The 17,093-nt window shown below is 53.9% G+C and overlaps 6 protein-coding genes across 6 annotated transcripts; 2 read left to right on the top strand and 4 right to left on the bottom strand.

Moving 5' to 3' along the window:
* Positions 1-576: 576 nt before the first annotated feature.
* On the bottom strand, positions 577-3,122 carry HMPREF1541_06070 (uncharacterized protein; the record flags this gene model as incomplete). Its single annotated transcript, XM_008720407.1, has 3 exons — positions 577-2,321; positions 2,379-2,556; positions 2,616-3,122. 3 exons carry the CDS (start codon positions 3,120-3,122, stop codon positions 577-579), a joined length of 2,430 nt encoding a protein of 809 aa, XP_008718629.1.
* A 678-nt stretch (positions 3,123-3,800) lies between these two features.
* HMPREF1541_06069 (uncharacterized protein) lies at positions 3,801-4,417 on the top strand (the record flags this gene model as incomplete). Its single annotated transcript, XM_008720406.1, has 2 exons — positions 3,801-4,340; positions 4,394-4,417. 2 exons carry the CDS (start codon positions 3,801-3,803, stop codon positions 4,415-4,417), a joined length of 564 nt encoding a protein of 187 aa, XP_008718628.1.
* Positions 4,418-5,995: 1,578 nt separating this feature from the next.
* Positions 5,996-9,919, bottom strand: HMPREF1541_06068 (uncharacterized protein; the record flags this gene model as incomplete). Its single annotated transcript, XM_008720405.1, has 1 exon — positions 5,996-9,919. One exon carries the CDS (start codon positions 9,917-9,919, stop codon positions 5,996-5,998), a length of 3,924 nt encoding a protein of 1,307 aa, XP_008718627.1.
* A 477-nt stretch (positions 9,920-10,396) lies between these two features.
* On the bottom strand, positions 10,397-12,050 carry HMPREF1541_06067 (uncharacterized protein; the record flags this gene model as incomplete). Its single annotated transcript, XM_008720404.1, has 3 exons — positions 10,397-10,721; positions 10,769-11,852; positions 11,900-12,050. 3 exons carry the CDS (start codon positions 12,048-12,050, stop codon positions 10,397-10,399), a joined length of 1,560 nt encoding a protein of 519 aa, XP_008718626.1.
* An 844-nt stretch (positions 12,051-12,894) lies between these two features.
* On the bottom strand, positions 12,895-14,916 carry HMPREF1541_06066 (uncharacterized protein; the record flags this gene model as incomplete). Its single annotated transcript, XM_008720403.1, has 2 exons — positions 12,895-14,213; positions 14,319-14,916. The coding sequence occupies 2 exons, from the start codon at positions 14,914-14,916 to the stop codon at positions 12,895-12,897; spliced, it is 1,917 nt and encodes a 638-aa protein (XP_008718625.1).
* Positions 14,917-15,336: 420 nt separating this feature from the next.
* HMPREF1541_06065 (uncharacterized protein) lies at positions 15,337-16,953 on the top strand (the record flags this gene model as incomplete). The annotated part of the gene is made up of 1 exon (XM_008720402.1): positions 15,337-16,953. One exon carries the CDS (start codon positions 15,337-15,339, stop codon positions 16,951-16,953), a length of 1,617 nt encoding a protein of 538 aa, XP_008718624.1.
* Between the last annotated feature and the right edge of the window lie 140 nt (positions 16,954-17,093).

Raw genomic sequence — 17,093 nt, 5'->3', positions numbered from 1 at the left:
GCTTGTCGTCGACTGAGGTATGTAAAAGGCAAAGTAGTAGTTGCAGTAGGCTGTCCCAGAGAAAAAAAGTGAAGTCAACTCTTATCGATAAGGCTCCGCAAAGGCATGGCTGAACTAGGGTTAGTGCACGCTTGCCGGTCTTGGCGTTCGATGTCCCAACGTGCTTGTAACTGCTCCGTTGAACCCTTTAGCATGAGGATTCGGGATACTGTCGTAGTATGAGAAACTGGAAGTAGCTGAACAGACGATATCTAGACCACGCTTACCGCGATCGCTCATACTCAGAAGAGTTGTCCCGAAAACGCCAATTCGGGTCTGTGCTTTTTGATGTTTCTATGCCGGCCGTAAAAGCCCCAGCTCCGCCCAATGATACTAACACATTCTTTTTTAGTGGAGAGGGAGAGGTACTGCTCTATGAACAAGAAGAGCATAAGAAATTATTTGGATAACGGCGGGTCCTTTCGATGATGATCTCTGGTATTAGACGTAGCGCAAGAAACATATACCAGACAGAGAACAAAAGTCTCGGCCCAGAGAACAGGTTCTGTTGATCGTGACACCCGACCAACGTGTTCCCTATGCCACAGCACTATATTCAGGCAGACGCTCGAGATCCTCAAACTCCTGCATACTAATCTCATACCCCAGATGCCGCTTCAACAACTCATGCGTCACAAACCTCTCGGGCGTATTTCCCTGTGCATCCACAAAACTCACATGGTGGTTCACCTCGCTGATCCTCTGCAACTCGTTTGCGTGCCTATGATGATGGGGACAACCCTCGACACCGACCAAGAAGATCGTCACGTGTGCCCAGGACAAACCCAACAGGTCGAGCTCGAATTCGTCCATGTCAGTTGCTTCGCCGTCGAGCAGCAACAACAGCCGGAGCATGGGCGTTTGCGGACCGGCCTGCCAACCATACACGGAATGGTGTGTGGCGGATTCCGAGTGTTTCTGGAAATGTAGTTCCTTGCATTTCTGCCATCCAGTCATGACACGAGTTCCACCACCCAGCCGTACACGAGACGCCCACATATCGTTCAGGTTGGAGTGGTTGACCCTTCCAATATGTGTTGCGAATGTAGAGAACGTCACCAAGTCATATCCCTCGCTTCTGGTCTGATGATCATGCTGAGCCATAGCATCCGTAAATCGGCGGATTATTGCCTTTGCGACATGCTTATTCTTCGGCTGTGTGCCCCTGACATATTGTGTAATCAGGTACCTGTCGTACACGGGCCTGACAGGATCAAAATCCATGCTCCCGCTCACGTCCAGAAGGATCATCGTATCGTCAGTTGGCAGCTCTGGCCGATCGAACGCCCGGAAGGGCGGCGGCATGACCTGTTTCGAGTAGCCTTCGCTGGTATGCTGCACGTGACAGGTATCATCCTCCGCAAAATACAGTGGTGGCGGCTCGACGGCGCTCGCCATCCGAGCGCGCGCCATTTCCATCGCGGAAATGAAGTCTGGCTTCAATCTCGTGCGGGATTCGCCCCCAGGGGCCTCCCGATGATTCAGAACCCAGTAGAGTCGTTCTTCAGCGGTATCCTCGTACCCACGCCATGCGGGTGTGATGCCTCTCCACCCCGCCGCGGCTTCGATGCTGAACTTCAGCGGGTTAGATGCTTGGTTCGCCCATGCCACGGGAATTGGTTCGAAATAACCCGCTCTCAGTAAATGTAGGTACTGGATTGGATAACGTGCGCGTAGCTGAGCAATTTTCTTGGCCATGCCAACTCGCTCCTGGTAGTTGGTCACAATATGGCGCCATTGCGCATCTGGCCAACGGCCGCGCTCTTCAGCGAGGATCTGATCGCGCAGGGAAGCGCCATCGGAAACAGTCTTGTTGGCCTTGTCGACGGCGCGTTCCACGGAGGATTTAATACCGATAGATTTGCGGAAACTCGAGAGGCGAGAACTGCTGCCGCTTCTGGAGTCGGCCACGCTTGCGCGTTTCACGATGGGCGGCTTCTCTCCGTGGGATGAAGTGTTCGCGATCTCTTCGTACTGGAATTTTTGGTCGCTGATACCTAAGTTTGATATCGCTGATTCTAGCCCTCCGTCGTCATCCCAGATGCTGTGCCGGGGCTCCTTGGCATCGATGCTAGCTTGTGCTTCACGATTGAGGGAGTTATTCAGTGCGATGGTTTGATGGATCACCTTCTCATGCCATGAGGGGATTGGTCTGGCCGGTCCACCCCATCCAAATTGATTATAACCGTAAGGAGATGCGACGCGGTACGAATAAGGATTGCGACTTGAGAGGCGCATGCCTCCACCGTAGCTGTAGGTGCCGTCGTTGTAGGCCTTTTCGCCTAGGGATGGAGTTAGTACAGTGAAAAACCCCGTGCTCGGTATGCGGAGTATGGTACCTGGATACATGACAGCGTGTGACCACATGTCTTGAACCCCATAACGTCTCCATTTAATCCTCTGGTACTGGTGAATTGGGCAGCTGCAGGGATAGTCTGAATCATGTTCGGGCTCGATGTCGCTGTTGTAGATGCCGTACTGGAACTGTAGATTCTGGAGCATTTGCTGCATTTCTTGCTGTTCAGGGTCAGCTAGTCAGCCCCGGCAGTGTCATCATCATGGCGTCACTGACACACCTCATCTTGCGCGCGGATTCTTGCAGCGTCAATGACTGGGTTTGTGTGATGATGTGCGGCTACCCTTTTGGGTTGTGGTGGCGGTCCTGGTGGCGGGGCGTAGGAGACAGCTTGACCGACTGGGTTGGGAACGTTCGGCTCTTTACTCTTCCCATCGGTTATGGCAGTTTCCTTTGCGTCGCTGCTCCCCGCATCGGCTTGAATGCGCGGCTGACCTTTCGATGGCAAGGCAGCACCACGTACCGCAGGCTTGCTGTCTGTATTAACCACCATATCGTCGCCCTCTCCAGTGTCGATGCCTGCACGCTTTTCGGTGAACCCGGTGACGAATGTCAACGCCTCTGGAGAGTCGCCGAGTAGATCATGGAGATATACAGTAGCTTCTGGCGTCGAAAGTGTGCCGACGTAAGAAATAATCTGCGAAACTTCGCCTTCACCCAGAGGTAAGATAGCGGAGAGTTGTTGTTGCAGTTCCCATTCTCGGAGTCCTCTAGGAACTTCAGCCATACCGTAAGGCGCCTATGTGCTACACTATGCTAAAGGTGATAGGTAGATTCGTTCTCCCATCCGTCGATCAGGCGGATACTGGCTAGAGAAGTGGTTCAGACAGCCCTCTGTGGTCATGCTGTCGTTCCCGCCTGTGACGCGTCTTGAGTACGTCATCGTATCAGGCTTCCCACAATGGGGGCAAAAGCATCCTGTTCACTTACTTTCGACCGCAAACCTGCCTGAAACATGGCTTCAGAGTTCGATGGCTCATTGCTCATGGCTATTGTCGTCGTACACGCGCTGTTGCAACTGGCTTTGCAACGCACACGAAAAGGTCTTGATCGAGCTGCACTGTATGGCTCGTCATCGTGCCCATGTGATGAGCGACCGTACTAGTAAGCGGCATCCGTTTGCAAGAACTTCCAAGGATTGCAAGCAAGCATGAAAGAGACTTCGATGGATGTTTTGCTCACAGCAGCCTTCTACTTGGCTTTTACTTGGCAGATTCTCCAGGAAGTCACGGAGTTACAAGGAGCGGCGAGCAGCCTGGATACGCTAAGCCTATACAGGCAAAGGTTCCTCACGCGACAAGTCCGTCGTTATCGATAAGGTCTGGCGCATGAAAAAAGTTCCTCTCCAACAAAGACACCCGAAGACCTTCTCACCGTGGTCACTCACACCAACAGCCCGGACAAGATGCGAGCCTTAACAGACGTGGAAACGCAGACGCTCTTCACAAAGCTTGCCAACTACACCGGCCGGTCTCTCAACCAACTCATAGCCCCATCTGAGACGGGCAACGACGACGATCGCCATGTCTTCCGCCTGCACGAGTCTCGTGTTTACTACGTACGATTGTCGCTCGCGAACCTAGCCACTTCGGTGGCACGAGACAATTTGCTGTGTCTGGGCACTTGTATCGGAAAATTCACAAAGACTGGCAAGTTCCGGCTGCACATCACCGCCCTCGACGTGATTGCTCCTCATGCGCGCTACAAGTTGTGGGTCAAGGCCAATGGCGAGATGCCATTCCTCTACGGCGGCAATGTTGTGAAAGCCCACGTCGGTCGCTGGAGCGAGGATTGCCCGGAGCACTCGGGTGTCGTTATTCTCTCCATGGACGACACCCCGCTCGGCTTCGGCGTCACGGCTCGTTCGACAGCGGAATCGAGGAAGCTGGATCCTACGGCTGTGGTAGCTTTCCGTCAAGGTGACGTTGGAGAATACTTGCGAGAAGTCAGTGTCTTCATCCGTGTTATATCCTGGTCCTTGATGCTAACAAGAAACAGGAGGACTCTCTTTTCACCACGTGAACCTGCACCATTTCCACTGTCGCCCAAAGTTCTGTACCCCTCGCCCATCAGCTGGCATGCATCAAGTACTATGACATGACTGGACCGAAACCAATCTCATGATCGTCAACCCTCCTGGCTAGGTTATCCGACACCCATGCGAGCCTGCGAAGCGGCGTGAAGCTCCCAAACCTCAACTCAAACACCTGCTTACGCTTCAACACCACTCCGCCGCTCCTGCGAGACCTCTGATTAGTCGTCTCCAGTACGTCTGCCCATATCCTTACCTGCGGATACTTCTCTGCAATCTCCGTCAACGTATTCCACCAAGTGAAGCTACTCTGCAACCAACTATCCGCCTCGTCCACCATTTCCCCAACAGCGGCGTCGTACCACTGTTGCAGAGCCTCTCTGGCGGGCCCCGACGGACACAATGTCTTTGCCCCCGCCATGAAGACACCTTCCTCCAGCACCTCTTTAAATGCCATCAGCGCGGACCTCAGCGCGGACCTTGCGCGATGGTACTCAACATCCCAGCCCGTCACCGCACAAGTCCTCAACAACAGATCCAGGTGTTGCACTTGTGGCCAAGACAACTCGCCCAAGACCGTGGCTTGCGGCTCCTCCGCAAACAGCCAGCCTGCCCTGTTATTAACGAGCTGTGTGTACACAGCTCCGGTCTCAAACACTGCAGCAGCCTTGACAACAAGCTCCACCCAAGCGTAGTGCACAATGTCGTTACGGGTGAGCGCGTCCCAGAGATGCTGCGGAAGCTCGTAGCCAGCTGGGATATCCAGGCCGTGGAAGTTCTTCAAGGTGGCCGACACAGTCGGCAGACGAGTCAGGTTGGCGAGCAGTGGCATTATCGGTACAAAATTGCGGGAGCCTCCGTGAACATGGACCAACATCCGGACGCATTGCCCGGCTCGCTCGACGTGGCTCCTTTTATCTGTACCCAACAAAATTTGAGCCGCCAACGCCCCAGAATCCGTCAGCCAGCCAGCCAGCCAGCCATCGCTCCGCCACAAGCCACAACGTTGACCATCAAAGCCGTTCGTCGGCCCTGACTGCGCCACGGCCGGACCTGATGTACCCTAGTCAGTACCTGCGAAAACGGACTTCGGTATGAATTGGACAAGAGGGAACGAAAGAGGAAATGAAGAGGACAGGAAGACGAGCATCAGGTTGTTCCAAGCGAGCAACGCCTCACACGGACAACAGTCTCCGTTCGTTTTTGGCCTGCATGATACTGATACAGGGGAGCGTTTAATCGTTCACTGATTGTATTCGAACCCCTTGCCCTACTTGCGACATGAGCACGGGGAGAAAAGACAGTAGCCAAAATGACTCGAAATAAACATGTCGCAATGCAGTCCAACGCACAAAACTCCAGCTTTTGGATTTTTTCTACCTTTTACATACACGTCGTCAGTTGCTTTGTTTCGCTGAATCGATCAATCACTTTTTAGACTTTGTTTCGTAAGACGTCTCTGCCAGTAGGTTCCATGATCTATTCACAGATTCCTATGCGGCGCCTTTGGATTTCAATCACGCCCGTTGGACTATACAGCATGTCCACTCGCGTTGACAGCAAATGACCTAATTGCCGTTACCACCTTCGATAACCTCAAGAATCATGTCCTTGGCCTTCAGAACGCCGTCCTCGCTGCCCGTGATCGTGATGGCATCCGTCTTGTCGTTTGGTCTCGGGACCTGGATGTCGCACGCCGTAGCATTACGCATACCGTTGATGGTCTTGCCGCCGGAGCCGATGATTCGCTTGTGCAAAGCAGGGTCCGGCAAAGTCAGGTAGCCGGTAAATCTAGGTTCTTCGGCCTGTTCCAGTAGCTCTAGTATGCGTGCTTTGGCCTTGTCCACCGCGCCCTCCTTCGCATCACGAGTGGTGACAATGTTCCACGCGATCTCACCATCTTCATCGGAGGTAAGGGGTACAACTTCCCAGGAATGGGCCATTTTGCCACCTGCCTGGTCAGTGATAAGGGGCAGATCGCCGTTAGATTTAGAAGCACCAGCCTTTGGTCTGGATGGCGGCTTCTGGCCCGCATGGTCAATGCGGACGCCCATCCGAGTGAACTCACCGAAAGTGGCGCCGTTTTGTGCCACAGCGTGGTGGAATTTGCGGGGAACGGTCACAGTCTCACCCTTTTGGGCATCTGTCATAGCCAGAAGGTGGTCTTTAGCCTTCTGGACGTTCTCCGGAGGTCCAGCGAGCTTGACGGCAGTCTCACCGCTGTTCTGCCGAGGCACATTCATGGAGACACCAAACTTGGCCTCGAATTCCTTGCGATTCGCACCTTGAGCGCCGATCAGGTTACGGTGCAGCTTGACAGGAACATCGACTGAGTCGTTGACCTGGTTTTCCTTCTCACTCACAAGGCCTTTGATGCTTGTAATGATCTTATCGACCACATCCTGCGTGCCCTTGATGGTGATAGTGTTGGAGTCCTCACCTCGGGCAGGGAACTTGACATGGTCGGCAGAATTTTCAGAGCCGCCAGCCTTCTTGACAATGTCCCTGATGTTGGATCCACCAGCGCCAATGATGGCGTTGCGGTGTTTACTATCGACATCGATTGTCTTCGTGACAACTGCGTCATAAGCTTTCGAACGTTTCTCGATCTCCGACTTGGCCTGCTTGACAGCGTCTTTGGATCCTCGGATGGTGATCTCAATACGCTTGGCACCGTTGCTCTTCGGAATATCGATCTGTGCATTGGTGTCGGCTCGTAATTTCTCAAGCTCCTGGCCACCTCGGCCGATGAGAGATCCAACCTGGTCTTGAGCAACAGAAACCGTAGCCGTGTGCGAGTTATCTTCATAGTACTGCTTCAAGGCCAGCAGCTGCTCTCTGGCAGCATCAGCTTTCGCCTTAGGGCCTCTGATGCGAATTTCGTCGGATGGCTGAGTGACCCGAGCACCGGCCTCACTGACGATATCCGACGAGTCTTCGACCCCGCCGCGTGAGGCTCGAGGAAAGTCAATACGAACTTCGTTGTCGGATTGAGCGAGAATCTTGCGGAGGTTCTCACCGCTTCGGCCGACGAGCTGGCCGTGGAACTTGGAGTCGATCTTGATCACATAGTTGACCTCGTTCTCCCAAGCTTTGAGAAGTTTCTGTATCTCAGCTTTGCAAGCCTCGGCCTTTTTCTGTGGTCCCTGGATCTTGATCTCGTCACCGCCTTCTCGTGAAACCTGAATATCCACATCATGTTTCTCGCGCAGCTGGTTAACATGAGCTCCATTTCGACCAATAAGATTCTTATTGTATTTCGCTGGAAACTGGAGAGTAGTAACATAGCCGCGTTCCTTCTCGTCCTGCTCAGCTTCGACCAAGAACTGCTGAATTTTGCGCTTAAGTTCGTCAACTGCGGCTCTTTCAGGGTGGCGGAGCTCCACAAAGTTAGGAGAGCCCCGTGCGGCTTGTTGACGACGACCACCGAAATCGATCTGCACAGGGAAGGCGCCTGGAGACTGAACCTGCTCCTGGTTCACGTATCTTCGCACCTTGTCATGAAACTTGCGAGGAACCTCAACATTATCGTTCTCAATTCCTTGATGGGGGATGCTGCTTCGGAGGAGCTCCTCGGCCGCTTTCAGAGCCTTCTCGAACTCTGAAAGCTCCTGTTTGCTAGGCTTCGTGCGAGGTATCTGGAAAGGTGATTCGGAATGGGGACCTTCATAAACAAGCACAACTGACTCCTCGCCATCATCAGGTACGATCAGATAAACTCCCAGATCATTTTGAAGTTTCTGAGCGTGCAACTGCTCGAGGTGGGGATGGAAGAACGGATCGATTTCGACCAGTTGCAGGCGTGGTGTAGGGAAAGCTTGGGTGATCTTGGACAGCTCATTACGGGCTGACATGGCCTTACGAGGATCATCGCCAATGACAATCCACTCCGGTGCAGCGGAAACGGAGCTTGGGAAAATGAGCTCAGCATTATGAGCGGTATTGAATTCGCGCTCGATGGCTCTGCGCTGCAAATACTGAGCCAGTGCGCGAGAGTGCCGCTCGGGCCCGAGAGGTGCATCGGAGAACTGCTTGTGCAAGTTTACTTGCTGAGCGGCTTTCTGGGCCATAAGTTCTTCCGCTAAGTTGCGACCCTCGTCGAGTCGGCTCTGGGGACCGATGATGTGAACTTCTTCTGTCTCGTGATGACCAGGGGGCAGTACCACTACGCAACCGGTCTTCTCCAGAAATTCCAGCGGGTCGATGCCACGGTCGCCAACAATGAAGGGGCGCATGAACTGCTGGGCCTGCAGCTCCTCCAAAAACAGCTCAGTCTGGAGCTGCTCTGCGAGCCGTTCGAATTGCTGACCAGCGGACTTTGCAGCGGCTTGATCACCTGAAATGGTGATGTGAGAGTCGCCATGAGGATGGAATCTGGCTGGACCATTATCCTTCTCGACCTTGGCCGGCGCCTGGGACTGCCATGTGTGATACGCAGGGATATTGATGTTTAGGCCTTGCTGAGCCTCCAGGTTGCGAATCTTCTCGGCATGACGGCCAGCGATGAAGGGGTAGAACTCTGGTGGAATGCCTCGGACAGGTACGTCGACCTTTGGCTGCAATTGGCGGGCCTGGTTGGCAATCTCATCGTAGACCTGGGCAACTTGGGCAGAATGACCTTTGATTTCGACAATGTCGGTGCCGGCATCGTCGGCACCGCTCGTTTTCCGATTGCTTCTGTCAGTATGAATCTTGACCCCGAACTTGGATTCCAATTTCTTGATGTTGGCGCCGCCCTTACCGATGATCTGCGCAGTGACGGTGGAGGGGATCTCGAGCGTGGACACTTTCTCGACCGTGAGCGACTGCGAGATATGCATGAGGGCGTCCGTGACTTTGGTTTTAGGTCCATCTGCGACGAAAGCCGTCTTTTTCCCGAGACCCGTGGTCTTCGTGGTGACCTTCACATTGAACTTGCGGAATACATCGTCAAGAATCTTACGGAGGTTCTTGCTTTTGTCTAGCTCGGTGTTCTCGATCTCGAATTGATCAGTGGCGCGGCCAGGTAGCGAGACGGCTGGGCGTGAGCCAGCACCCGCTCCGGTAGGAGTCCGGATGCCGGGGGTCGAGGACGGGGTAGGCATACCGGAGGAAGGACGAGAAGTGGCAGCGCTGACGCCGGGTGCCTTAGCAGCAGCTGCGTTGGCCCAGCCACCAGTTCGAGGAGCAGGCGGTGCACGCGGGGCTGGGCCGAGAGCAGGGAAGGCTTCATCATCCTGAGTATTGAAAGCACCAAGCTTCTCCGAGGCCTTCTGCTTGCCAGCAGCTTTGGCTGACATTGTGCCGTTGGTGGCAGCAGGAGCAGCTTCTTCTGGCTTCTCGGTGGGGACGGAAGGCGGCGGGTGCTGGATGTCATCCTCATCCACCGTATCTTCAACCGTAACGTGGTGAGTGGCAGCAGCCTCATGTTGCTCACGCATCAGCTGAGCGGGAGTTTTTGCCAGGTTGGCATTTCCGTCAGCGGCAGCATCAGGGACGACTGTCGAAGACATGGCTGAGTGGCTTCGTGGGAAGCCTCGAGTGAACCGGAGAGAGGGTTACCAAAAGGGAGTAGGCACGACCGTGGTGAGGGAGGATGGGCTAAAAGCGCATACAGGGTAGTGCGAGAAGAGTATGGGCGAAGAGTCCGTGGTTGGGATCAGCAGGATACTATTGAGTAGCTGCGGAAGAGAAAGAGGAAGAAGACGGAGTGAACCAACTGTTCACAACTGGTAGAGCATGGGCCGTTCCGCACTCTCGGTAACCGGTAGCGGATCAATGTGTGTCCGAAGCTGCTGCCCCACCGTGAGACAGCAGGCTGCAGTGTAGCGAGTGAACGTGAACAACAACACATCTTGTGTGGGATAACACATACTTTTATGTGCGTGCAAGGAAGCAGGCTATCAATCTGGATAATCATCACCAGCATGGACTTTGATATTGTCCGTACCGAACCAAAACAGTGTCGCTGCCGCGTATCAGCTCACCATTCAAGAGGTCTTCTCCGAGACACTGGACTTCTTCACCAAGCCAACGTTGGTACCGTAGGCTGGCGTCACAACAATCTCGATGTGCATATCTGACCTGTTGTTGAAGTTGATGATCTTTTCGTAATGTTGCAGCAAGCGCACCACCGTGTAGCCCATCTCCATCTGGGCAAAGTTCATGCCAATGCATATCCTTGGACCGCCATTGAACGGAATGAATGTCCAGGCGGGTGGGGTCCACGTAGCCCATCTATCAGGAACCCAGTCCAGGGGGTCATATGGGAACGTTTCCGAGATAGGTGGGTATATATCTCTCCGTCGTTGCATGCTAGGTTTTGGTAAGTAGAGCGCGACAAACTGCACCACGGGACTTACAAGAGAGTACTGTAGCCGACGGGAGTTCCTTTGAGGAGACCGAGTGGCTCCATCCCGTCAGGTCCACCGCCTCGAGGTAGCGTAGTGTCTTTCAGTGCTGCCCGTACGTTGAAGGGTACCACGGGATACAATCGAAGGGTCTCGTTGATGACCCAGGTAAGATATTTCATATCCTTGATCTCTTGGTAGGTCGGCGGCCGCCCACTGTCGCCGATGACATTCCTGATTTCTTCATGTAATTTCTTCACAACGCGAGGGTTCCGAGAGAGCTCCAAGAATAGCCAAGATAGCGTGCACGCCGTAGTGTCTCGGCCAGCTAGCAGCAATGACATGATCTGATCGCGCATGACCTTCTTGTCTCGGGTGAACCGCGCGAGGGCGTGAATGAAGGTGTCGGACTTGGACAATTTCGTTTCAAGCTCTTCAGGCGACAGCTGCATAGCCGCATCGATGATAGGCTGCATGAACTTGTCCAGGAACTTCAGACCGGCGCTCTTGGACCTTTTAGGATACCAGTGGCGGAAGGGGCCTAATCGCCCTTCAAGCACTTGGACCCGTTGCACCTCATCAAAAGCAGTGGCAAATTCATTGGCGGGATTATCGAGACTGTTGACGGATTGGCCAAATAGGAAATGGGTGGACGCGTCCAAGCTGAAGCGGAAGAAGAGTTTGTCGAGTTGCACCATGCTGCCATCGCCAGGTCCCAGCAGCTTCATCAGCTTCTGTACATGCTCCTCCACCAAGTCTAGATCAGCGACTTTCTCGCGGATGAACATGGGACGGATAAGATTCCTCGACTCCTGCCACATCTTGCCATCGGTGGTGAAAATACTGTCACCGAGGAAGTCCTTCCACTCTCCATGGAACTGCTCGCCCTTGCCATAGTCCTGGAATTGGGTGGTGAGGATAGCCTTGATGTTTTCGACATCTCCCGTGAAGATGACTCTCGAAGAGGCTAAGAGGCGGACCTCAGCAGTGTAGGAATGTTTTGCTGCAACACCCGTGTGATCGAATAACCAGTCCCAGAATTCCAGAGCTAGTTTCTTCTTCAAGGCAATGGTCGAATGAATGGGAAAATCGAGGCCTAGTAGGTGTGAGTCGAATTGGTTCTTCTAGAGTTGGAAAACTTACCCCAAATAAACTGTGTTTTCACCAAGGGTGCCGTGTGGCCTAGTCGGAGGATTTTCTTTTCTTTCGTGTAGCGGTCGTACAAGACTGAAAGGCTGTAGCCCACGAATACAACCGCAACAAGGGTGCTGTATGAGAAGTACTGGAGAACCATCGTTGCAGCAGCACACACAGCGGTAAGAACAAACAGTTCTTTCTTCCAGGAACGAAGACTGATCTGGGATGGTACACGAGCTATATACTTCGGACGCGTTTCGCCGGATCGGATTAGCGGGGTACAAGACGTGAGGAGACGTAGTCGTTTAGCTAGCTTCTGCTGGTAAGCGAAGACTCGGCATCAGCCGTTATAACGGCGATATGCTGCGGTGAGGAGTGAACGAGACTTCCAGGTTGCGAGTCATGATCAATGAGGTCGTTGAATCACCTGCATCCTTGAAGACAGGAGAGTTTAGCTACCTTGCAAGCGCTCAAGTGAGGCCTTGCCCACTGATTCCCTTAACGAGTCGCCACCTGACAAGCGTGAGACGGGAGGCCACTGCTCAAATATGGATCTATTGTTGCGCGTGTAGGACGGCAACAGCTGTGCCAAAAGGATTGATCAGAGTCTCATCAGACTCTGTTATACGAGCTTGAGCCATATGTTCTAGGCGGTTGTCTGGGGGGTTTAATGCTATACGAAGTACGAGTTACCCCAACGTACGGCAGCCTTCGGATATCACTGTGTTCCTGGGTAACCTGTATTGGCGGGGGTTATTGGCGGAAATCAACAAATCGCGCCATTGTCCCCAGATCAAGCGCTGTCTGCCCTATACGCCCAGTGTCCGTCGCCTGCATAGATCCAGGCCGCTGCATGACCAGGGCAAGGGACGGTCTCGTGTGGTATGCGATCACATGTTCGGACGCCAACAGCCGCGGCTTGAACACCGTCGCGGAGAGCGAAATAATGAATGCCCACGGATTTATTGCGTCGATGTAACAGCAAGGTGATGCTCAAATGCTCAGTACTGGCAGCCTCCCGTAGCTCCTTCCATAAGACACCAGGTCATCTGGACGGGAGAAGCGGAGATTTTGAGGTCTGAAACACCACGTTCTCTCCATTGCCCGAGCCTCCAGGTGGCGTCCGCTATCATCGACTCCTGTCGCGGGCCAGCCCACAGCACCTCGGCCGCGGCGGCTGCTCGTGGCCATAACTTGAAGTCCAGATCGATTCCATCAGTCTGTTCACTCCACATGAGCGTCTCGCCGCCTTCGATGCCAGCATGCAAATGCTCAGGTATGCCTTGCAGGGGATCGAACATGTACATCGACCTCCAGTTGTGATAGGGTCCACAGTAGTCCAGGTACGGTGCCTCCAGGCGACTGGGAACGCCCCCCGAGCTGTTGAACGGGACACCAACTGGGGACTTACCCGATGGATATGGATCAAGAAACTGGCCGAACCCACAATCAAGGTACCAATGTCCTGAATCTCCAAAGATTACGGGAAAGCCCTTCTCAAGTAGCTGGACAATATGCTCGCTCGAAATCCAAGCCTGGACAAGAGGTTTAGGTCCCTGGAGTCCATGCTTTCCCGAAGAAAAGTCAAGACCCCATTCCAGAACCATTTCTTCCCACACCATGGGTCGTAGACCCTGGTCCACCACTTTATCGTAGATGCCCTGCATCAGCTTTTGGATTAGTGGCTGGAGGACTTCGTGCTTGTTGGATTCCACGGTCTCGTCTAGCGTATGAACTTGAAGATTGACCTCATCCCCACCTAGGTGGTAGATTGAGGTGTAAGGACTCTGGCGGGGAAGCAAGTCGTCGAACAATGTGTCCAGAAAGTCATACACTTGCGTGCTGTTGAGCTTGAACTGGCCGCTCAGTGGCTCCGCAGCAAAAGTCGACCAGTCCAACTGGTTGTAAGCCGCGATAAGCTCCGGATGGGCATTTGCGACCGAAGCTGTGTGGCCGGGCATGTCAAGCTCCAAGAAGACCTGGACTCCCTTGGACGCGCCATAGTTCTGAACATAGCTGAGATCGTCGACACGCCAGACAAGGTCTGGTTGGTAGGCTCCTTTAGCTGCGAGTTCAGGTAGGGCAGGTATCTCAAGCGGCCACGATTGGGAATCTGTGGCGTGCACATGGAGCTTGTTCATCTTGACGCTTGCCATAGCGTCGATGGTGCGGACAACATCATCCGCCGAGAAAGGGTTGCGTGCAATGTCTAGGCTCAGCCCACGGTACTTCCAGAATGGCGAATCTCGGATATGTAGAGGAGTGTGAGGAGTATAGACTGGACCAGAGGAGTGGGCGTAGAATAACTGCTTGAATGTTTCTGTCCCGAGGATCAGCTGCTTCACCTACCGCAGATTGTTGGACGTGCTACAGATATCGATGTTCATCGTTTGTGGTCAGGAGGATGCTCGCTGATGGAACTTACCCAGAGCACGTAACGAACCCACCGTGGACTTTGCTTCAATGAAAGCAGTTCCGCTCTTTAGTCTGATCTCGTAGGACTCGTCGCCATCAAAGTATTTGCTAGGCTCGAATGAAGAAGACGGACACGAGGTTTGAGTAAGCTCCAGCGAGATGAGACTCCGACCTTGGGCGCTGGCTTCTGGCTCAAAGGAAGAGCGTCGTGGGTGGAATTTCCACGGGACGAACTTGGAATGGTGGAGGCTCTTAAGGGTCTCTCGCACAGCTTCTCGAAGGTACTGATTTTCAGACCGCGGGTCTGCGTGCTGTGAAAACTGGGATTTAGCAGCCAGACCGAAGACATTCTGCCAGCTGCCTAGGGCCTGAAAGATACTCTGCTGGGAGCCCTCGAGAAAAGTGTCAAGAGTCGAAGGTGAAGCTACAGAGTACTGTTGAGACTCGTTGCCACAGTAAAGGGTCGCCCTGAGAGCGGGATCAACCCACAAGACGTCCTCGCCGATCTCCACGTCGGTAGGTTGTGGCCATACTGCTAGACGCGCTGAGGCAATAGGAAGCAGCGATAGTAGCAGCAGCCAAAGTGGCACAATAACTCGTGTCAACATACTCACTTGCTAGCTTCTAATCGCTGGCACTGAGGTTCCGCTTGTCAAATGACGGGGAAAGGGGTCACATTGCGGAGTGATGAAAAGCATCAGCCTGTGAGTACCTAATGCTGAGTTGGCGGTGGTGAGCAGTCTTGACTAAGCCGCAGATGTGGCGCCGAATGGGGGCCTTGGCGCAGATTGCGTAAGCTTGGCATGGAGAACACGGCGGCGTTGGAATCTGCGGCTTTCTTTGTCGTTAGCAGCAGCCAAACGCGACGGATCATTATCCACACCCTTCCATTGTCATCGAAGACTATCGAATGCGGAACGATCCCCTTACTCCTCACAAAACCTGGGATTGATTTCCATCATCGGATCCAGATATTACTCAATCGCCTTAACTCGACCTTTTGCCCCCGACACTCGCCCCAGCACAACATGGCGTCAATATCATTAGATACGCCTATCGCAGACGCGCTGAGCACGTCGGTTCATAATCGCATCTGTCAAGAAGGATGGAGCTCGGATGACGATACTGCGCTTGCCGAATATATTGTTCTGATGCTGGCTAACGGCAAGACTCAGTCACAAGTTGCCTCTGAGCTTGCCGGCGAACTTCTACAGGACGCGCAGGGAACAGAAGAGTTCGCGAAGTGGTTATTTGACCAAGTCGCGCAGCTATCAGGCGGCGAAAGCTCTGCGCCAACCCAGAGCGCCCCCGTTGATGGCGCCGCAGCTCCAGATCAGACGCAAGAACAGCCTACCGAGCCAACGATACCTGCTGCCTACGAAACCGACATGACCGAGGCTCCCCCGGACAACGCGTATGTGGCCGATTCTCATCTTCCTCGTCCACCCGCTAACCATTCCAATAGCCCACGAGGACCTCGAAGTTCTGTCAATTCCCGAGGAGGACGTGGAGGCAGGGGCGGCACGCCGTCAAAATCTGCCGAATCCGCCTTGCACAGAGTCCGAGGCAACGATCGCATCAATTCACACAATGTCCGTGGCGCGCCAAAAGGCCCACGCAATCTCCAAAACCGTCCAGGCATGCAAAAGGCCCTGAATGGATTGGCTGACGGGGCGCCTCCTGCTCAAAGCGCCATGATGCAACCTGGCATGCAAAATCAGCAACAAGGCATGAACATGCAATTCTCAGCCGAACAGCAGATGCAATACCTAGCCATGATGGAGCAGCAAGCGCGACTGATGGCGCAATGGAACGAGCTTCAGCAGGGAATGAATGGCGGTGGTCCGCAGGGCCGCTCGCTGTTTGATCGCGTCGAGTCGGGCCGTGGTCGCGGTGGCATGCGTGGTCGTGGCAGAGGTGGCGCTGCTCAGAACGGCTCACGCAACGGTTCGAACGCGACCGGCGAGCCCAAAGATGGCGCAGCCCCCAGTGAAGGCGACGCGACAATGGAGGGCAACGACCCAGCACAGGCCGCCAAGTCCAACGATCCTGCTACGACCATGTGTCACTTCAACACCAGATGCACCAACAAGGAATGCCCATATGCTCATCAATCTCCCGCCGCTCCTATGAATATCCCTGTCGACACGAGCCAGGTCTGCGAGTACGGTGTAGCCTGCAAGAACACAGCCTGCACCGCCCGCCATCCATCGCCCTCACTCAAGCAAGCTCATCAGGCCGAGTCTGAATGCAAATTTTGGCCCAATTGCGCCAAGCCCAATTGCCCATTCAGACACCCTACTCAACCACTTTGCCAATTTGGCGCGAGCTGTAAGAACGTGAGCTGCAAATTCACCCATCTATCGACAATGTGCCGGTTCAACCCTTGCACCAACGCACGGTGCCCATACAAACATGCCGATGGTCAGAATCGATCGATGCAGGACTACGTCTGGACTCCAGAATCGGCAAAGCAGAAGGAAGAGCAAAAACAGCAGGACGAGGACAAAGAGCATGTGAGCGACCGGAAGTTTGTGTCCGAAGATGTGGGAGAGGAGGAGTTGATTAAGCCCGAAGGCGGCGAGGCTCAACCAGCGCAATCAGCAGAGGCCACGATGGAAGAAGCTAATGGAACCGTCACTTGAAAGGGCTACGACCCCTGTCGGCGACGAACATTAGAATGACTGTATTACGCTACATCTTACTGGACAGCAGTTGTACGAATATGACCTGAGGTCGCAGGTGCCCTTGACCCTGATATTGCATGGATTTGGCGCTTTGGAAT

The sequence above is a fragment of the Cyphellophora europaea genome, assembly GCF_000365145.1.
Source record: "Cyphellophora europaea CBS 101466 unplaced genomic scaffold supercont1.5, whole genome shotgun sequence".
Classification (NCBI taxonomy): Eukaryota; Fungi; Ascomycota; class Eurotiomycetes; order Chaetothyriales; family Cyphellophoraceae; genus Cyphellophora; species Cyphellophora europaea.
This window is presented reverse-complemented; position numbering and strand designations above follow the sequence as displayed.